The 22917-nt window shown below is 36.6% G+C and overlaps 3 protein-coding genes across 3 annotated transcripts; 1 reads left to right on the top strand and 2 right to left on the bottom strand.

The window, feature by feature from the left end:
* Positions 1-701: 701 nt before the first annotated feature.
* Positions 702-3042, bottom strand: LOC123310571 (male-enhanced antigen 1). Its single transcript, XM_044894092.1, has 2 exons — positions 3026-3042; positions 702-1548 (listed from the first exon to the last, which is right to left on the bottom strand). The coding sequence occupies exon 2, from the start codon at positions 1470-1472 to the stop codon at positions 933-935; it is 540 nt and encodes a 179-aa protein (XP_044750027.1). The 5' UTR covers positions 1473-1548; positions 3026-3042; the 3' UTR covers positions 702-932.
* Positions 3043-3633: 591 nt separating this feature from the next.
* On the top strand, positions 3634-8032 carry LOC123310570 (galactose mutarotase-like). The gene is made up of 2 exons (XM_044894091.1): positions 3634-4412; positions 7172-8032. Exons 1-2 carry the CDS (start codon positions 3978-3980, stop codon positions 7952-7954), a joined length of 1218 nt encoding a protein of 405 aa, XP_044750026.1. The 5' UTR covers positions 3634-3977; the 3' UTR covers positions 7955-8032.
* Positions 8033-11837: 3805 nt separating this feature from the next.
* LOC123310058 (peptidyl-prolyl cis-trans isomerase D) lies at positions 11838-22503 on the bottom strand. Its single transcript, XM_044893427.1, has 6 exons — positions 22266-22503; positions 22076-22213; positions 15078-15187; positions 14758-14949; positions 12244-12612; positions 11838-12139 (listed from the first exon to the last, which is right to left on the bottom strand). The coding sequence occupies exons 1-6, from the start codon at positions 22336-22338 to the stop codon at positions 11921-11923; spliced, it is 1101 nt and encodes a 366-aa protein (XP_044749362.1). The 5' UTR covers positions 22339-22503; the 3' UTR covers positions 11838-11920.
* Between the last annotated feature and the right edge of the window lie 414 nt (positions 22504-22917).

The following is a 22917-nucleotide window of genomic DNA, read 5'->3' as shown; positions in this document are numbered from 1 at the left end:
CAGGCAAGCTAACTCAACGAGTGTCAGACCAATTAAAGACGCTCCTCACCAAAATCAGCAGAAGATTTTCAACACAGAGATGATATTCCTCACTGCAATTAAAGAATAAGTTATAAATTGAATGAATTTTTTTTGACTTAGTCAAGTCTTGGAATCAGTTTGATGAAAGCTGTATTATTCATTTTTTTTTCTCGTTTTCTCCTTTTTGTTTTCTTTTTCAGATATAGTTTCAAGATGAAGGGAGGATGATGAAATTTTAGGTATTAAAATCTTATTCTGTAAAGAAATTTGACATCACTGCACTCACAGGGAAACAGGGTTTTGTCGCAGAGGTTTTTCCCTTAGCTTTTGTAGCATACCATTGAGTATTGACCTTAACTCAAAGATCATATGCCGAATTATATAGTACCTTGTTAGACCTGCTTCTGCTAAAACTCATACATATGCTGAATTCATTGGAAACTAAAAATGTATTGCTGACATTCAAAAGAAAATATATAAAAATACCACCACTATTATTGTAGTTCAATTGAATTATTTTTTTAGAGCAAATTGGGAAGAATGAGTAAATATTGCACATGATAGAATATCTGTATAAACTGATCAGATGAAAAAATCCCAATCATTTTATCAAAACCATACCCAAAATACAAATATTTTAGAAAATAATCAGAATCAGAAGAAAACTGAAGCTGAAAATTATAGCATATAGTATGTTTTTATTCTTTGGATACAATATACATATTCACTAAAAATTAATCATGACTCTAATATAAAGAATTCAAATACATATTAACATGTTACTGATAAATTTCTAAACAAATACCACAATAAATACAATATCATCTTGCCCTACCCTACTATCGAATAAATGGAAATTGTGGTTATATAAAAAAATCTGAGAAATGTAGTGCAGAAAAAAATATATTTACTCAATCATCTTCAGTGAATTCTCTATCTTTTTTCAAATGCAACCTTTGCAAAATGAAATCTTTCCACTGTTCCTCGGGAACCTCCGATGCCCATTCAGGAAAATAACTTGAGGGCAAATTGATGTTTACCATGATTTTTTTAACCTCCTCCACTTTTTCATCATCCAGATTTATCTTTGAACCAGAAGGCCCAGGCGGCAGTTCACTGCTAGTCGGCGGATTCTTGGAGATTATAGGTTGTGGAAATTTTTTTCGTGGGGGCGATATTGTATCATCAACCCTGGATTGTGGAGGTTGAGGATTCTTGATGTAATAATAAAAAGTATCCATTTTATGATCATTTCCCTGAAGCGGGCAATAACCTTCGTCTAAATCGTCGATATTATTTTGAAATTCATAGGGTTCACATTCAGGTTCTTGAGGAAGTGGCTCATATCCACCTTGAAGTATATTTGCACTTTCTGCTTCGAATACTGCAATAGGATCTTCTGGGAATAATTGATCTGCATCAGTTCGTGCAATAGGATTTGTATAAACCATAATTTGGTAATAAGTATCAACACCTTTCTTCAATATATCATTTATCACCGTATCAGATGTTCATAAAAACAAAAACCATAGACCTAATAAAATATGGACAGGCCCTGAGAGAGAGAGGTCACGAGTAGTACGTTAGAAAGAGATGGACATATGGTAGAAAATGTCAAAATCATATGTTTATTGTTTACTGTTCAGCTACTGTGTTTTCAATCGATATTTCATTCTCGTCACAAACAATTTAGCAGAAATCTAGGTTTTTAGAATCGACTGCTACATGCTAATAAAGCGAAAGTGATTTATTTTTGGAAATAATAGACCAATGAAGGAGTTTCTTTGTTATTTCATGTATGTACATATAGGACATGATTTACAAAGATTTACAAGGAATATACCTAGTCTACTTTCTATATTTCATAAGGCCACAGCAAGAATTTGTAGAGGTGACTTGAATTTCGAGATAGTAGATATATTATTGAATATTATAAGGAATGTTGTTCTAAACGAAGTAGTTACATATGTACCATCACATTCTATTTCAAGGCATGTCCGAAGAAAATACTTAACTCTAATCTGGATTCAATATTAGGAAGAGAAAAGATGTAAATCATTCAGTAAGCCCTGTGACATCGGCAAACTAAAAACTCAATATTTTCTGTTGATCAGTGTCACAGAAATCTAACACTGGAAAGCCACACGATAAAGAAACAGGAGCAGTAAAATATTACTGCCAGGAGTGCCAGAGAAGAGCAACTAAACCACCTGATGGAGAACCTATCAAAATAATTGAAAAAAAAATTGTGATTGATTAATCATCATATAAATATTTCCCCGGCAGGAAATTTCATGTTATTTGTGAAAGTATCAATAAACATACTCAAAATTATTGTCCTTTTCTCTATACCACACATGTTCTTGCTCAAGGAAGGTGAAATGTTTAAAAAATTCACTTTAACGATTAATTTTTCTCTGTGCAGCCAGAACGCAAAGCAGGGGTCCTTTTATCTTCGCAAATCACGAGTAATTTCAGTGTATATAAAATCAGACTCTGGCGAATGAGATAATAGTGTTGTTTTACACAACTCTCAAGTTTTTTACATTAATTAAAATCAGAAAAAAAATTTTCAGGTAGTATTTTTTTTATACGGAATCTATTATTTTATCAACACTTGAAAGTTTCAAGTACGAGAAAAATATAGTTGATTTGATAACATTTTCGAAGTTGATTTCAGTCAGAGACAACCTCTGTTGTTGTCTTCTCTTTCAGTACAAAAATTGCTTCAAATTAATAGAAAGTCTATAAATCTACCGACAACCACCCAAAAATGCAACATGGAGGTTCAGCGGGCTGGTAGAATTCCCGAGTTTACTCGATAACTTGGTTGAAGCGGCAACGTTGATTTATTCTCTACCAGCTACCAGCTTGACGTTTACTACCAGGGACTACTGTTATCTCTCTTTTCTACCACCCCCCTCTCTCTCGTTGGTATTCCTCGATGCGGTGAACGGGAAAACCACGTGAAGGCCTGTCCATGTATTAGGTCTATGACAAAAACAAATATGAGATTCATTCATAGAGTTATATGAATGATTGATTACAATGTCTATGGTTATTTGCTTTCCACTTCGACCGTGGCTGTTTCGCGAAGTGAAATGACGAAAAAGTAGAAAAACTCTACCCTCCATAGCCCTGACTTAAATAAAAAAAGGAGTTTCCTGGTGTAAGGTCCAATGAATTCAATAAATTCTTCATTGAGTCCACTCCACTGGCAAGTTCCCTGAAAACGTCGACAATATAGAGGTGCTGCGATCGCTAAGGAGTATCAACAAATAACGGTAATTCTAGCGTTGATAACAGCGATAAATAAATTTAAGCTTTCTTGGAATATTTAAATAATTTTCTTCCGTTCAATATTGTGAACAGACGAATAGTCGCTAGTACAAAGAAAGCACGATACTACAAAGTTTCTAGAAGAAACGATAGATGAGATTAAAGAATAGAAAACTTAACAATTGAGCAATTTTGAGCAAATTGAAGAAGATGAGCCATTAGGCTAAAAATAAGATTTGGAATATTTGCATATTTGCAAGTTTATCATTTATAGTCACAGAAGTTCGAAGTGAAAAAATACCCATCAATAAATCATTAATCGTTTCCTGATGACGCTAGGGTGTATTCCTTCACCATCACTGAACTGATCGTCGGGGTATGAGTTGTGTTGTTCTGATGGGATGAGATCAATTGATCACCGTATTCTACATATTCCTCATCAGCGAGTCCATGTTTGTGTCTTTTTTGGCTCAAAATTCGAACTAAGACATTTGGGCAAAACGATATAAAGCTCTGGTTTCTACGAATATAAGTGTACAAAAATATCCCAACGCCTCTACATAGAACTATGAATAATTTTGCATATCACTCAAATAAAGACATTGACACTGATAGTTTTCAAAGTATCAAATATACCAAAGTATATTTGCTTTATAGATCTTTCCTACGATTACGTTATGGTAAATGCTCCTTGTGGCAGGAGAATCCAGAACCCAATACCATGCTTACGAAGTTGTTGTGACATTGGAGTCACCCTAAGCGTTGAAAAATTCGGTCACTACAGAGTAAATCCCAATAGCAGAATAGCCAAACCAGTGAAAAAATTCAAATGGGTGAACAAAAACGGAATGATAGTTGAAGCAATCAACTATGGGGCAACGATAATTTCCATTATTGTTCCGGATAGAAATGGGAAATTCAAAGATGTTGTGATAGGCTCTGATGTTATGGAAGATTATTTGAGTTTCTCAAATCCGTATTATGGAGCTACTATTGGAAGAGCGTGCAACAGGATTGGGCATGGAATCATGTTTATAGATGGGAAAAACTACGAATTATCGAAAAACTGCCCACCACATACACTACATGGAGGTTTTAGAGGTTTTGATAAGGTGAATATCAGGAACTTACACTGCGCAAAAAAATTAACGCACATTATGGAAATCTCAAATTTATTCTACAACTGAAGGTGTTCTCAATGATAATTATTTTTATCAGAATTATGCATGCATACGTTATCCACTTTCAACGGTTTTCTTCAATACAAATGTTTGTTCCCAGCAGGAATAAAAAAAGATGATATTATCAAATGTTGAATATATTGGCTGCATTCTAAAATTCAGTTGTTCTCGATCAATTCTAGTGATCAATTGTTTTTCCTTCGTTTGATTTTCTACACTCGATCGCTATGCAACGCGAAACACGCAATTTGACCCAAGAGGAATGTGCCCAAGCGGTAGTTGTGCGAGCATAAGGGTGGACATACACAAGAATTTCAGAAAGGTTTGGAGTTTCCCATACAAGTGTGTTTTTTTTTCTTCTTTTTGTAGATTTATTCCGGGTAACGGGATACAGCAATGAATGGTAGACCACGGGTAACAACTGCCATTCAAGAACGTTACTTGAGAGTTTGTTCGTTGAGACAACGGTTTGCAACCGCTCGCCTCCTTCAAATTCAGCTTGAGCAAACTCATGAGGTGCAAATTAGCACTCAGACAATAAGAAATCGCCTCAGAGAATATGATTTAAGGCCTCGTGTCGCGGCAAGAGGCCCAGCTCTTACCCCAGCCCATCGAAGGGCACGTTTGGATTTTGGGAGAGAGCATATCCATTGGGAAGAGGCCGATTGGGAAAGAGTTCTCTTCACAGATGAGCCTAGATTCTGCCTCTACCATTGTGATCGACGTTCCCTTGTATACAGACGTCCACATGAAAGATATGCTCAGTGCAATTTCCTGAATACTACTGGTTTCGGGGAGGATCGATTATGGTATGGGGTGGAATATCTTTGACTGCTCGCACAGACCTTGTGGTCGTTGATAATGGAGCTATGAATGCTGATAAGTATATAAGGAACATTCTTGAAGAGCATGTAGTGCCATTTGCCCCATACATTGGTGAAAATTTCATTTTTATGGACGAAAATGCCAGACCCCATCGTGCGCGCATCTTTCAGGAGTACCTTGAAGAGGTTGAAGTCTCTCGAATGGAAGGGCCAGCAAGAATTCCAGATCTCAATCCGATTGAGCAGGTTTGGGACAACCTCAATAGAAGGCTGAGAAGTTCAGAAAATCATCCAGCTACTCTTAATGACTTAGGAATCCAACTCATAGAAATCTGGGGAGGATTAGATCAGAACATTTTAAGATCACTCATTTTGAGTATGAACCGTCGTTGCCGAGCTGTAATTAACGCAAGGGGTGGAAATACAAAGTATTAAATCACATATCAGCATTTCAGTATTTTGAAAATTGTTCATTTCTCTTCTTTCACATAAGATTCGTTGAAATCCTTAATTTTTCTTCCATTTAATGTGTCTTGTTTCGTTCAAAACCTTCCCGGGAGAACATAAAAAATAAGTTATAAGGTCAATGTAGAGTTAACTTTCATTAAAATTGAGATTTTCAGAATGTGCTTTAATTTTTTTGCGCAGTGTATTTTGTATAATTGCCAATATTTTCAATAGCTGAAGAATGAATACAAAGAATCGAGTACTTGGCCCATTGCACACATTGTCGCGTACAGAACCCGAAGTCAAAGTACCTATTCGAATTTTACGAGTACTTTTTCAACAAATTGCTGTAGTCCGGAAATAATTATAACATATTATGATGGCTTTTATTCAAGCGGATGTCGTTCACCAAACGCGGTATACATATATTCTATTGAATGACAGCCAGGGTGACAGGGTGTACCAAGTTCGAGGGCTTAAGGGGCGTTTCTGGAGAACTAGACCTATTTGGATTATGATATTGTTCGACATTATCTACTAAGCTAAATATTCTTGAAGCTAAGCGCTTTCAGTTATACAGGAAATGGAAGTAAATTTTTCCAAAAAAAAAATTTTTAGATTTGGATGGAATTTTGTGTTCGGAAAAGATTCATCATAGCAATGAAAAGCTATATTCCGAAAATCATTACATTCGATAAAATCGTTTACGTGATATAACTGAAAATTACATTTTTTCGATCATTTTCAACAGTCTGTATATTTTCAACCGTGCCGAGTTGGAAAAAAATGGTAAAGAAATAAGTGTTTCTTTTAACCTCAGGACTCTTCTATTAAAATATATGTGCAAGTCATAGACGCACCCTGTATTGTTGAACAGTGAAAAATCACATTGCGCCGATACGGTAGTGGAACCAAACGCTATTAGGTACATTCTACTCTGTAATCTGTGATTAGGTAATATTAGCACAGTATAGACACAGCCGTCTATAGTCCCTAAAGACGGCTGTGTTATAGACACAGTCTGTAGTCTATACTGTGATATTAAGATCAACTTTCCGACATAATAGCCCTCTTCTGTACAGTGTCAAGCAGTGCGAGCGTCCCGAAGATGTTGCTGAATCACCCAAACATGCGAGCATAGTAGATATTCCAAATTGCTAATTTCTCCATTCATTTACAAATAAGAAAAAAACCAGTTATATCATTCTTGAAGCCGAAAAACTGTCGAATAATTGGCAAATGTTAGCTCTTCTATCAAATTATTCACGCAAAATAACTTATGACTACATTTTGTTTATTGATACAATGATCTACAGGATGTTGTTAAATTCACATGAAAATTTCCAACTACGCTATGCCCTGTGGTAGGGAACGCATCATTAAGAGAAATTTCAATCTATCCTAATGCATGAATTGTAGATTTTATGGAGCGCTTGCCGAGAAGACAAGAAAATAACTATGAGTTATCATTCCAAAGATGGCGAAGAAGGATTTCCAGGGGATTTGAATGTTAACATTGTTATGTATTTAACAGACGGTAACGAATTCGTCATTGAATATCGAGCATTCACAACTAAACCCACATATGTGAACCTTACGAACCACACTTATTTCAACTTAGCTGGACATGTCGCAGGGGCAGATGAGCTTTATCATCATAAAGTTTGCATAAACGCGGAGCATGTTACGCATACGGATAAACAAATGATACCTACAGGAAAGCTTATACATGTTGGTGGCACCCCCTTCGATTTCCGTATTCCCAAAACGCTGAAAGAAAAAATTGGATCAGACATGACGAATGGTTTCGACCAGAACTTCTGCGTGACACTTTCTGAATATCAAAAAAATAGTTTTGTGGCTAGAGTGGTTCATCCTCCTTCAGGAAGGGTACTAGAAGTATATTCAAATCAACCAGGCGTCCAGTTTTATACAGCTAATAACTTCCCAGAAAAAACTGGCGATGCTCTTCAAGATAGAGATAATGGTGTTCTTGGAAAAAGAGATTGTAGATATTTCAAGCATGCCGGATTCACGCTGGAAACACAAAATTACCCCGACGCGGTGAATCATCCAGAATTTCCTCCTGCTGTTTTGTATCCTGGAAATATTTATATACATTCTTTGAGATATATGTTTTCAGTTCAACGTGATAAAGATTTCGTACCTTTGAGGACCTCACCACTCATTTCTAAAACTTAAGAACAGGTTATTTCACTACTGAATAAAACATGCATCATTTGTAATACGAATTGAGAAAAAAATAAAAGTTAAAGGTTACTTACGTGTTTCTGTCGATGAGAAGTGTTGTTGACCTTCTAGGGTTCCAAACGTGTAGTGGCGACTTATTTATTTATTTCATCCTGAATACCGAAATACCCCTCAGAAGCTCTGTGGGCTCGGAGAACCAGTTGTGTAGGCTTTGTTACTGTGTCCTTACGCCACCTTAGGCACAGTACAGTTGATTTTAACCCAACAGTAAATGGTGGCCCCTACCCGTATCGACTAGAAAATTTCTTCCCTAGAACGGGATCGAACTCCAGTACCTTACGGTGAGTGCAATATACTGAGCCGAGGCTTCGACCACCAAGCTACGAACGTATAAGGTGAGTAGAAGTTTTGTTTGCGTTGTAGTTGAAGATATGAGGTCTGTACGATGCATCTGCGTTCAGAATGTAGTGTGCCCTACACTATACTATATTTCCAACCACACCACATTATCCATATGCAGTCAAGAGCAGGAAGCTCTGAGTAGTGAATACGGATCTGTCCGATGCTAGTCTACGTCAACTTCAAAAGTTTTGTCACATATATCTGCTAAGATATGTGCTTCCAAATGATTATTCCCATAAGTTCAGTTTTTTTTTGTGATAACTTTTGTACGAATATCAACAGATTCTGGCAATGTGAGTTAATACAAATATCAGTATATTTTCCCATAGACTGACTCCAGCACTTAATAGCCAGAAACTTTTTTTTTGGTTGAATTTCGGCGAAGTTCCTCCATTTATGTTTTCCATTTTATCATTAGTTAAAAAAAAAAGTATACGGTATAATGGTGCAAAACCAAAAAAATGCACCGTTTTGGAGTTACAAGCATTTTTACGATTGATAATAAAATTATTTTTTCATTGGCCACTCGCAGATCAATGTGGCTGCAAGCTTTTTGCAGTTTTCTGATATTTTACATAGGGGCCGAGATATGAAGGGTGGATCTCGTCAAATTGACACACTGTATAAGTGAATCAAAGAAGGATGGAGAGCGTAAATAAGCTCTCAACTCAACCATTATTTTCTGATATAATTTTTTTTATAGCGCGAATGATCGAAATGAGATGGCGAAATTTCAAAAAACAAGGGTGGAAACAAATTTGTTTTTGTGAGCATACCATAGTTCCTTTGGGACAATCTTTAATCTTTGGTTTTGATTCACCAATAGTTGGGAAATTCGGGATTTACTTGAGTCCATCAAATTAATATAAGGGGACATACCTTGGACCCTGTAGAGTACCTCTATCAAAAATTAGACCTGTATATAGGGGGAATTGTCAAGGACAGCCTGTCAGAATAGTAAAAAAAAACGATCATTGTACATACTCGAGCGTGTCAGATTAAGATATATGTGGTTAATTACAGGTTGAAAAGTATATATTCTCTTAATCTGACAATTCAAGCAGGCCCGCCGCCGTAAGCGGGCGTGCAAGGCGTGCCCGGCACAAGGGCGCCACGTCCAAGGGGGCGTCAAATCCAGTGAAATTGAAATTTTATTTGGAGGGGACAAACAACGTGGTAAGCGGAGAGGGGGGGGAGGAAAAAAAGGGGGGGGCGGTTGTCCAACTCCAACTGCTTTAAAATTTTGCCAACTGTCATAGAAACATAGACATTTTACCATATGCGATCGAAACTTTGCCAACTGCTTTGAAATTTCTCCAACTCCGTTCAACATTGGGGGCGGCAAGGTCTCCTCATCCCCCTTAGAGAGACTCTTTCTCTGAAGGATCGGGAGGACAGGCGGCCAACATCGATAATTTCCGTATATCCACGGAATTCAGTGAATTCACTGCAGGTATATTTCCGGGAGGGGCACTACCGCCCCCCGAAGTTCCGCAGGTGAAACTTGTCTCTTGTTCCGTGGTGTATGTATGAACAGTAACGATCAAAAATTAAATTCCAATTATCAGTTCAGGCCCCTGGCTAAAACTTGCCACTAACCTCCCCCCCCCCGAATTGCTCTCTGGATACACCCCTGATGTAGCGCCCTATTTGGGGCGGCATAACAGTATTTGCACGCGGGCGCTCAGACAGCTAGCGGCGGGCCTGGTCACAAGAATCAATTTTTTCGAATTATCTCCTCCCCTGGGCTTCAAATCTTTTTCGCATTCAGTTGAGCATAACATTTTCTACAAATTTTGTCCTAAGCAATTTTTTCTACGTTCAAACGTTTTAGACATATATGGCGATTAATGCGAGGTGTTTAGCGATACATGCTGAAGCGAAAATTCACTCGTTGGAAAATAGTACATTCTAAGGTTCAGTCACAGACAACACTAAAATTTTCGTGACTAATTTCGAAATTGTCATCATAGAAATACATTGTCATTTTGACAATGGGGTATTTTCCTAAATTTCAAAATATATGTCATAAAAATCCTTATAACTCAAATATCTGGAAATATATTTTTTTCGAATTTTAACATATCGCATTTTGTCTGTATTCGATTACGAAAATTCTAATTTCAGAAGTGCTCTTGTGAACATTCTACGTCATTTTTACAATCCGGCAACGCCCATTTGTGTCAGTAATGGTCATGAAAGTTTTCTGATCACCATAGATGTAATAAATATCAAGTTTGATGATCACATTATTCACATTTGACAAGAAAAACACACAATGACACAAAATGTCATCGGTTTTAAGAAGGTAAAGACACAGATTACAGAAACAATTTTTTGTAATCTGTGGATATCTTCTTGATCGGTTCCAGTGTTGTCGAATTAACAAAAATTACTATATTTAAATAAAGGCATTCTACGTCACAAGCTTTCACATAGTCGAAGTTCCGAAGGGTGTATTTCTGAAATGTCTGAATTTTGAAGCGAATCTTTTACGTGTTGAATAACTAGTAGAAAAGGCTTTCCATAAATAATCTCAAATTTGGTTTTGGAGTTTTAGGAAACTTGCCCATTTGATGAATGTAGATTAGACTGGGATTCTACATTGACCTTGTGGCTAAGCTTCTCGCCCTTATCGCCCTCTATCTCAAGATTGGTGGAGAATATGTAAAATTGCTTCAGACAAAAGTTGTGTAGTATTTTATTATCTACAACCTTCATAATGAATACAAAAACGATTAGAGGTACAGGCAGGGGAATATTCGAAAAAAAAAGCATTTTTATCATCTTCAAAGTGTCAGATTAAGAAAACCCACCCTGATTAGTGTCTGATTAATTTGTCAACACGTCAACAACACCGAGATTAACCATCTGTATGAAAATTTGACACACTCGAGTATGTTTTTTTTACATTTTCAAAGGACCGCTGTGACCTTGCGTCACGTCCAAATTGTCAGTCCCTTGAAAAGTAGTTTTCTCTGGGTCCAATTAACATATCCTTCAAAAATATGACACGCTGGAATTTTTTTTATCATTTTTAACTCTTCCGTACGGCCAGCCCCACCGCGCAAACCTTAAAATTAACAAGAATTCATTATCAGAGACACGTAGGGCATATACAGTATCTTAATCTGACACACTCGATTATGTACACCTGACGATTTCTTTTTACATCTTTGAGACCCTGCAGAGGCTTTCCCCGCCGCTGAAAGTGCATACATCATAGAACCTTTTTTTCTTTCTACCATCTAATCATCAAAATCCACTAGGTCTCCACGACGCTCGAGTAAATCCCGATTTAGCATCTTCGGCTCCCCAACTACAGACGTAGCACTCTCCATTTTAATTTTCACGAATTTCATAAAAACTGCCGATATGGCAGGCATGTACTAAGATTCCAGCATACACGAGGTTTAATTCGATTTGGGGGATGTAGGTAGTAACAATGGAATTGCAAAACATCAACTGGACACTATTTACAAACACTTTATTCGGTAAAAACAATTTTAAAACTATGTACAAACAATTAAATAATAAAAAACATATTGCTAAATATTAACTAAATACTTTTTTGAAGAACGCCCTTTCTTTCCTCAAATGTTTCAGTTTGTCCGATTTCGCTACCTTGAAGAAATCCTTGACAGCTTTATTATTAGGCGAAAGGGACATAGCTCGTTTCAGGTCCTCTAGAGACTCGTCTATGTCTCTTAGTCCTAACCTAGCCTGGGCTCTTCTATAGTATACCTTACCATTAGTCGAGTCCATGGCTTCGCACTGAAATATTACGAAAAATAATGATAACGCCAATAAATCAATTCTCATCACAAAAAAAAAATATATTTTTTGTCGACGTAAGGCTTTGCAGATCTAGTTCTCACCTCATTGCAATATTGCAAGGCTTCCCTATATTTTTTTCTCTCCAGCTTTACAGCAGCTAAGTTCAGTAAAGTTCTAAACTTATTACTTTTGGCGAATGATTCATTAGGACTCTTCCCAGTCTTCAAATACCAGTCGATATAGCGCAGCACCTTCAAATATTTTCCCTGAGACTCAGAGAAACTTTTCTTGGCGAAATAAAAATTTCCAGACTCTCTTATTGTATCGATTGCTCGCTCTATCGTCTGGCAATCTTTCGCGTCGTCCCAATCATTCGGCCACGGTGGAAAAACATCATCTGTATCGTCCGGTATTAGAATATTCCAAGGTTCGCCTTTTTTCAGTTCGCCACAGTCATGGATAACGATGTCCTAAAATATTCGAATACAAATATTCATAGAGTTACAACATTTTGTCAAATTTTCCACTTGTAACGTGCAAATTCGCTACCAATTTTTTGTAGGACTAATGCCCGTTTTCACCAACGATCCCTAAACAAGCCCCTATCTAAGTATGCCTTAGCTTTAGAGAGTACCTATATAGTTATATAGTTATATAGTGTGAAGGGGTTACAGTTCACTGCGACCTTAAGGTCTATTGTGCCCCCTAACAGAGCTGTTTTCATTGCGCCCTTTACAGCTCGCCTTCCAGATCCAGAGATCTGATGAAATCCAATATCTGGGACGGCTTCAACGAGGATAATTCCCCACTCCTACAAGTTTCTCGTCCAAAGCACTCTTTCCTTTGGCTTGCAATGGCAAAGCATTCCGTAACCAGGTGAATAGGAGTTTCCTCCTCCTCCCCACAGAATCTACACTCGTCAGTGTCCGACAAACCCATTCTCAACAGATGCTTCTTTAGGCGACAATGTCCTGTGAGAAAGCCAGTGAGTAGGTGTAGTTGGTTCTTACTGAGATCCAGATATTTTTTGGATCCAGCAGTTTCAAAGTTCCGAAGGAACTTTTTGGAGTGATCCATTCCTGGGAGATTCCGCCAGAGTTTTTCCCTTTCGGCTTTCTCCTTCTCCATAAACTCCTTCTTGTAGGTGCATTTTCCTATACCACAGAAGGGTTCTGGGCCAGTGAGTGGCGTTTGTGCGCTCTCTCTGGCAAGTTTATTGGCCTTCTCGTTTCCTACGATTCCCGAGTGACCGGGAACCCAGATTAAAGAGACCTTATTCTTCTTGCCTACATCATTGAGTTTAGAGAGTACCTAACTCTACCCTTAATATAAATTCGTTTTCACCATACAAAGGTACACTTTGTTAAGGAATACTTATCGAGGGAATAGATAGGAGCTCGTAGCTACGAAATTCGGCTACATAAATCCAATATTCCCTTTGCGTTGATAGTCATACAAATCATTCTTAATGGTGTCACCGAACATCCTCCTGGAGATATAAAGAATCGCAATATTCCAACATGACTGCATTTTTTCATAAACTTCCATTGTGTATGTTCGAAATTTTTCACACAATTAGAACACAACCGCTTCTATTCATTCCTAAGAACAAGCTCTGCTTTATGGCATTCGAGCAATTTCTACTCTTGAAAGCTATCAAATATTATTGTTCATTTGCTAGAAATTGGTGTTTAGAAGTTATCACTGTGAAGGGGTTTTTGGTTCAATCACTTCCCAAACAACCGTGTCTTCAAATAAATACACAAATCCCAAAGCAACCCCTCAAAATTTGATGATTGGGATTTCGAAGAGCGATCATTTCCACAAATTCACGACTAACATTTATCGATTTCTCAAAAAATTCTTTTTGTGTATCGAAGACATGTCAAAATCCGCTGTCACTTTATTAGGGATTCGATAGGGGATCGACTTTCGGGCATTTATAATTTAGGGTGTCCCCTAGCACTTAAGAGTTCCCTAAACGTTGGTGAAAACGAAATTGAGGCTAAGAGTCACTTAAATGGGCTTAGGTATTCCTTAAAATTTAGGGATCGTTGGTGGAAACGGGCATAAAGGCCTCCAAAATTTCATTTAACATTTTAGTATACGCATGGTGAGTCTTTGACTTGTACAGGGTGGGCAAAACTGGTGATACCTGAACTACAACTTTCCTTTTAAACGAGATAGAGGAAAATGAATGTGCCATTCGTGTCGTCTTTTTTCGAGAAATTAATAATGCCATCAACTGCATTCCTCTATCTTCTTCTGTTTTCGAGTTAAAGGCCAAAATTAAAATTAAAAATTTGGTCATTATTTCCGTTAATATTTGTGCTAGGATGTTGAAATGAAAACATTATAGAGACACTTTTTTTATAGCAAGCCAGTAGCGTACTATGATTTTATCCAACAGGTATATTTGCTGAACTATAACATAAAGTTGTGTTTTTTTCTATGGAAACAGTAGTTTAAAATGACCTAGAAAGAATCGCCATTTTTATCCCGTTTCAGAAATAATCATACATCGCCCTCAGATTCGTTGAGATATTATGAAAAACATAGTTTGTATGTGAATTTTAAATTTATAGTAGTTGAAACCAAATAAGTCTGTCTCCTACCTCCAAAGGACAATCGTCTTTTCTTTCTATACTGGACATTTCCTTGACTATATCCAGACCCTTTTTGACTTTTCCAAATACAATATTCGTACCATCCAACTGCTCACAAGGTACCACAGTAATGTAAAATTGAGAATTGACTATGTTAGTATTTGGAACTGTAGCCATACCAACCAATCCTTCTTCATCGTGCTAAAATATAGATCACATAGCGATATCGGAATGTCATCAAAGTTAATAATAAATAATAGCAATTTTTTCAAAACGCGTTTGTATAAGAGGGCTAGGTGTAATACATCATTAATAATCAATTCACTCACGATTCTCTTACAGTTTTCTACCTCGAAGTAGCCGTTCTCATATATACTCTCCCCTCCATTGCCATTATTATCGGTGATATCCCCACCTTGTGCAAAGCACTGTGGGATAACTGAAAAAAAAAACGAATAATTAGATGATACATTTTTCAAGCAAGAATGATTGTAACGGGTTTTGTTTCCAAAAGTGACAGCTATTCTTAAGAAAAGGGAAAAACAGCAAACGTATCTACTAGTCGAAGACAAAGTTAGGTGTTATCTAAGATGTAAGCGATAACAACGCGTTTATTATCAATTTAATCACACCGAACTATTGAAGTACATATACCAAAGTCAAGAAACATACAACTAATGGCCAAGCTCAAAATAAGAAAACAGAAATCGAAACAAGGAAACAGTGCTTCAAATTGTAAAGAAATCCAATGAGTATAATATTGTAATGTGGTTTCCTCGAAGAAACTTGTCTCGAGCGCCAGCTATTCTTTTCACTAGGAAGAATAGCAATCCTACCAGAGTAGCTGCTAGTCGGAGACAGAGTTCGCCGTTATCTAGGGTGGTAGAGATAACGAAGTAGTCAAAATCAAATTATGTACCAGTTTGTTCACACCTTCGGAAACTGATTATATATACAACGGAAAGATGTGTAGGTATGAAATATGAGCGAATCGATCAGCAAACATACATTCGGGAAATTTGATCCGATCACGAGCACTTTATAAAGTTTATACCGGGTACAGTGAAAAATCAAAGGTTGTTCAATAAAATGCGCCAACCAGAACTGACGAAATGGATACCAAGGATGACCTCGCGAAGTGAAATGACTTGCTATACGGTATCAGGATGTAATTAATTGTATTTCTCCAGAAATGAAAGAAACACAACCAGGGCGGATCTACTCGAGACCTTTATTCACTACCCAAGGGCTTCGCTCCATGACTGATAGCGAAGAAAAGGTCTATTTTGAGCGCAACTACGGGTTTTCACTGACGACGAGCGTTATCTCTTATTCTCTACCCCAAGGGCTTACGCACCATGACTGGTAGAAAAGGAGAGATTTCTATTTCAACACTTATCTCTCGGGAACGCGAACAGGAGGGGTTGACGGGACTTTCTCTTCACTACCCCAAGGGCTTACGCACCATGACTGATAGCGAAGGGAAAAGTCAGACTCGCGAAAAAGGGTAAAGTACGATAAAAGATAACAGAAAGCGATACAGTACAGCAGAGTCAAAGAAGAAACCGGTGTAGGTCTAATAAAGAAACTGAACGGTACAGACGGGGACCTACCTCCTTTATTCAAGGCACTCGCGGAAAACGAATAACAATTAATTCCTAAGAGCACTAACCCTCGCAACACAAAATTTATTCTAAATTCGTTGAACGGCTCGTCGTGAACACAATCAAAGACGAATCGCAGAGAAAAGAGAGTAAAGAGACAAAAGAGAGTCATGTGACAAAAGAGTAAAAGAGACTAAAAGTGACCGTCGCGGGGGAAAATCTGCTTTTATAGGCAAATCCCCCCACACGCTAAAAATCTGAAAATTCCAGAATGCGACAAGAGTAAAAAACGTCGTCAGCTCCGGTTTATCGCATATCAACATCAGAAAAACGTCGAAATCTTCAACGGCATGCAAGAAAAACAACGTTAACCACAGATAAACGGTTTTTTACATTTACTCTGCCTATCGAAATGAATGAATATTTGAGAATTATATATTTTCAAAGGCGGAAATGTGAAATGAAAGGAATGTACTAAAATGAACTCCAATTTTCTCAGAAAACTGGGATTCATTACAATATGGTATGCTGTTCAAAAATAGGTCAAATTCCGAGCACTTTCGGCGGTTTTAATTGTACAAGCCAATAAGAAATCACGTTAAAATTTAATAATGAGGACGGGGTTAACTGAGATGGAAAGCAATGCAACAGTATACGGTTTACTGGGCAACAGGCAGGTTAGTTTCAGAGCGGGGTAGGTTATTGTGGACGATCCGTGGCAACCAAGGGTGTTAAAAGGCCAAGCATTGATAGCAAAACGGCTTCGAGAGCTTCTGACCATTGGTTTCGGCTTACCAGAGAACCAGGAGATAGAAGTCTGCTTCAAGAAATGGTTAAGGGAAAGTAATACCTCAAGAATCTCCATTGAAAAACGGCATTCACTAGTTCCTAATTTACGCTTTCAATTTTTTTGCTTTCATTTTTTTTAATTGAAGTTAAAGTACCTCTCTTTTTTCTTCAATTTAGTTGTTTTTCTATGTTTTATGTTTAAACTTGAACTTCAGCGTCACTAAAACTTGTTTTCACAATCATTTTTCGACGGTTTTTCAACATATTTCGATAAAAATAACGACCGGGTGACATCGGCGATTCAATTCTTTATACCGGGTGGCCCGCCCCAGACGCGGCGCTCATTTTGAGGGAGTAAATAAAGATAATTTGAAAATCCTTTCTTGTGGTGTGTGTAGGGTCTTCAAAGGTACAATTTAAAATTATTGTCATATACAGGACTATATAAAGGGTCTTCGAAAACAAAGATATAGACCAAAGTTACACTTTTTTTAAATGTAACACTCTGTATTTGACCTCGAAAATGGAATGGCAAGCTCAAATTATGATGATTTTCTTCAGATCACTTTATACCTTAGAAGGACCATTTACGAGATAATGGCGAAATTGGTTTACTAGTTTCGAATTGAAAATCGAAAATTGCTCAGAAACTATCAGGTTTAAATGTAGGAAAATTTTATGAAGATAGTTTCGGAATTAATTTTTACGTTCAACGAGATATAGAAATACCGGGTGTGCCATTTGAAATGAGAAAGTTTTCGACGATTATTTGTAGTTGATGTTCGAGAATTAATTATGATAATTCTGTATATTCCAGAGTTGGAATTTTCTTCTATATGTAGGAGTAGCCAACTTGTCTACTCGAAAAAATTCTGTCTGTATCGCTGGCGTTACTAGTTTCTTCATTAATTGCTATTTGAAAAAACTCCATATTTTCGATATTTCGCCAATATCTCGTAAAGGGTGCTTCCGAGCTATAAAGTAGTCTGAAGAAACTCATCATAATTTGAGCTTGCTATTCCATTTTTGAGGTCAAATATAGTGTTACATTTAAAAAAGTGCAACTTTGGTCTATATCTTTGTTTTCGAATAGCCTGTATATATAACAATAATTTTAAATTGTACTTTGCGACATCCTACATACACAACAAGAAAAGATTTTCAAAATATCTTCATTTACTCCCTCAAAATGAGGTCTGGGGTGGGCCACCCGGTATATTGCAACGATTTTCATAGCGATATATGGCAAAATTACGCTGAAATTCAGGAATAACTGAAAATTATTCAATATTCCTTATATTACCTCTCACGTGGTAATTTCTACTTTTCAACTAACTCAGTACCTAATTCAGGCTATTGCTCAAAGATGTGACAATTTTCGTATTTGGGGTAGCATCCGTAAACCAAACAATTTCGATCCTATTGATCTCGAATCGTATATACTACTTCCCCTTAACGCATAGGGGTAGACGGGGTAGATTACTGTTGGTTCTTCTAAACCCTTTGGCGTCCACCCATAGTTTCGAATATTCTATAAATCAACCCTTTTCTTGGTGGGAAGTGTTTATTTATACTACAAATAATTCTGCCCGACTAGTTTCACCATTCTCAAAAACTAACAACGAAAAAAAAAATGTAAGAAAATAATTATTCTCAAACAATCGATTAGAAACTCACGATGCAGCAGTCATGTTACAGTTCAACAAACGGGCAGAACAATCGATCAGGAAACATTTTAAAAATCCTCAACAAATTTCGTCAAAAAATAAAAATAAAAATGTGAGCATAAACAAATTAGATGCCAAAATCTGATCGACAGGGACATATAAATCAAAAATACGCAGGCGGACACACAAAAACACGGAACAAGAAAACATGACAAGGTCGAGAAAAAATACAACCAGTGGCGGCATGAAACGACACAAACAAGAGTAAAACAATCACACTCAAAACACCACCCATGTTGTCAATCACATATTAACTAAGTTATTTCCTCCTCCCTTGGAATTTCCAACAACAAATCAAAAATTCTAGGCAATAATTCAATGATGGTCATTGATATGACAAAAAATTTTAGTCTCCTTCAACACAAACTGTCCAAGATACGTTGTCGGAGGGTATGTCCACTCGTGCCAATGTACAGTGTTGCAGCAAACATCACCAAAATTGAGAGACAAACTGTCTCTGCCTGTAGGTGTAGACTCCACTCTTTTGTAACCTAGGACCTAGGTATGGGGTCCTTATTATGTACCAGAATGTCATAGAGTGTTTGAGGAATCTTTATAATATGAGATCAGAAAAAGATACCATCCGTATTTAAAATAAAGATTTTTTTTTCACTCTCACTACAGGAGATAAAAAAAAAATTGAATATAGTATCGTAATCCCAGTGAAAAAGTGCCTCTAGCAAGTTTTTACCGTTTTCAGATTTTCAGATATTCTCGAAAATAAAGAAGTTATCCTGAAGTACCAGAAACAGCCAAAATCAAGCGGTTTGGGTGGGCAAAATTCGTTGTCTACTGAGAGGATCTCGAGAACTATAGCAGGAGAAACAAAGAATGATGAAAACCGCAGCCTCCTACGATCCTACGTTTTTGTGTTTGATAATTTCGTAAAGTTCTAATAACTTTTTTGTCTTTAAAGTTACAAATCTGAAACTTTAACCTTCTACAGGTACTTTTTTACCTAGAATCCACTGAAGAGCTCAAAATATTTTTTCATTTCGAATCATTAGATGAAATTTCATTTTTTTTTAATGCAAACTTTTATTGAATTTGTTATTTTTGAATTAGAAATAATCTTTTGTCAGTAGATTCTGAGTATGCAAGTGCCCAAGAAGATTCAAGTTTCAGATTGTAACTTCAAAGACAAAAAAGTTATGAGAACTTTTCGAATTCGTCAAAATCTCAATAGATCGAAATCTCCTCAGTAGACAACGAATTTCGCCCACCCTGTACACAACTTTATACTGAATTGCAACCTCTGCACTATATTATTTGTGTAGTGAAAAGCAGAAAGGTTCAACCAGAATGGTGTACACTATATTCGATGCTGCTCTACGTCACTCAATAGGGCTTTGTATTGATCTTCCCCTATTTTCTGAAAGATAGACTCGAGGCAACATTATTATCAGAAAAAATAGAGACGGAAAGTTGGGCTGGAAAAACTGTTTTTCAAGAAAATATTCTGCAAATTCGTCTGATTTTCGAAATGAGATGGACTAGGACCAATTTTGTTCCATCATAACTACCAGTTTTGCCTAAACCTGGTAAATTTTTTTTTATGCTTGAACTGGAGATAGGTGAGAAAGAGGTATACAGAGATAGTACACTTAAAAATCAGCATAACTTTTTGATTCAAAATGTAGCTAATGATGGGAAATTTGCTTGTTGAAATTAATTTTATTGCTTGATAAAATAAGGGTTTCATCATGATGTTTTTGGAACTATAATTTCTCCAATTTCCCCATTCATAACTGAGTATCATTTTGTCCAAAACTTTCTTCAAGTTTAGTGGGCTCATGTTCTGAGGGTACCAAGTTATCTTCAACTGTAGCATCAATACTAACTTCTTTACTTCCGTTTCTTTTATGATGATGTCTATGATGGTTTCTATGCCAATTCGAATTAGGCCTTTTGTATTCAGAATGAGCCTCTCTAGACCCTGGTGCAAAAGTTCGATCTGTACTTCTGTATTGCTCTAACGAGGTACCCCTGGTTAAAATATTATCATCAAATATATCAACTGAAGGAATATGAGGTCCAGTGCTTCTTCTACGTGTGGAAGTTTCAGGAGTTTCCTTATTTGTATTTTCTGCGATTGTGAGGTGATTATTCCGATGGTTAATAGTGGGGAAGTTGTTTACATTAATTGTTTCATTCCTTAAACTATTATGTTTACGCTCACTTATCAGAGATGGATCTTTATGAGGGGACGAGCCAGTAGAAACTTTAGATGTATCAACACTTTGATGTGTTACATTAGAAGCATGAACTTTGGAATCTTGTCTTCTGTGATTCCTTGAAGTATTTGTTCTTCTAGATTGGTTTGTTGCATCAGATCGATCAAAAGAAGACTGTGTCATAGCATCTAATATGTGATTATTCAATTCCTCCTCAAATTCACTGTAGTCACTGTAATAAGATTTTTTATCTGCTCTAGAAATTCTAGAACTTTCTGGCTGTAAGGATAGGTATGAACCTTTTGCACTTAACCTAAATTGATGATTCTCTTTTGGTCTCAGACTTCTATTGTATGATTCATATTCAGTGGAAGAATTTTTGAATGACTTTTCTTTGCATTCACAGCAAGTTTTTTTGAAAATTTCATATTCATTTGGTGGAACAGAAAATCTTTGTTGGGGTTCATTGACTTTTAATAAGTGTTCGTTACCTCGAAAGCCAGAATCATGCCTAATGAAAGAATCACTCAGAATGATTTCAGAATTATCGTTGAACAGTGATATATTATCGTAAACATTAGTTGGGGGATGTCGCAGCCATTTCAAGAGCTTATTACTTCGTTCAGATATTCCCAGTGGAGTATCAATGATTTCAACTTCCCAACCTACAGGCCTTCTGAAATATTCATTTGGTAATTTCACAACCCATGCTACCCCAATTTTGGCAACCTGTCTTTTGTCATGAGGCTTATAATCACTGTCTGTCCAGTTAAATTCAGACCACTGTCTCTTTAGCCTATCAAACTGATTACGCCACTTATCCATACTCTAAATTTTGCTTGGAAATGTTTATTCTTATGAATGTTTGAACATGATGAGAAATGAAAATTTTGAATGAAATTTGACTAAAGGCTGGATTATACCATGTCCTATTGACAATTTACAGTATGTATGTTGTGTCAAGGAATTATGCAGTCATTTGATTCATATGGAAATATTAATCAATTTGATTATAGAAATATAAATGACTTACTTCGGTGAAATTTACATCCTTTGTAATGTAGAGGTTTGTTTTTTCTACCTAAGCCTTTTTCTCCTGTGCATAGAGCTCTAAAATTTTCAACAGTCTTTGGAGCCATATTTTTAAAGAGCTCGATAATAAGTCTTCCAACTACAACAAGTATTCAGTAAATGTTACGAAATATGATATTTTATTGTTTCACCTCTAACATTGTCGAAAGCAATATCTAAATAAACAAACACATTTTCGTCAGATACAGTTTGATTTGTGGCCATTATGAAGTCTTCGAGTTATCTTGTACCAAACAAAATAGGAAATGAACAAAAGAAATACCAATGTATTTTATTTTCTTTAGAAAAGTTTCGTTTTTGAACCGTAACAAATAAAACAACTATTGTTTATCTACGTAAAACAACAAAACTTCAACCTGATCCGACCACAGCAGACAAGGCAGCCATAAGGCGATTTCATAGACATAATAATATATGGACTGGCCGTCACGTGACTTTCGGGAAGAAATGGATGTCCGGAGCATTAGAGAGAGAATCACCGAGAGAGATAGACATACTTTGGGCTAAAGATTTAATTCCACTAAGGTAAAGCATTGGTCAAACACGAATTTTTCTAGTATTCTGAAAAAAACTTATGATTATTTTGACCAAAATAATTTATAAACATGTTGAGGAATCATCAGAAATCAGTTTGAGGTAATTATGCTTTGAAATTTGTTAGCAATTGACGAATTTGATCGAAAATCCATCCGAGCGAAAATTATTTTTATTTCTGGTTTCAGGTCCTATTACTGCAAAATCGTTACTTGAATCAATGGAAATATATAATATTTATGTAAGAGA

The sequence above is a fragment of the Coccinella septempunctata genome, chromosome 3 (genome assembly GCF_907165205.1).
Source record: "Coccinella septempunctata chromosome 3, icCocSept1.1, whole genome shotgun sequence".
Lineage (NCBI taxonomy): Eukaryota > Metazoa > Arthropoda > Insecta > Coleoptera > Coccinellidae > Coccinella > Coccinella septempunctata.
This window is presented reverse-complemented; position numbering and strand designations above follow the sequence as displayed.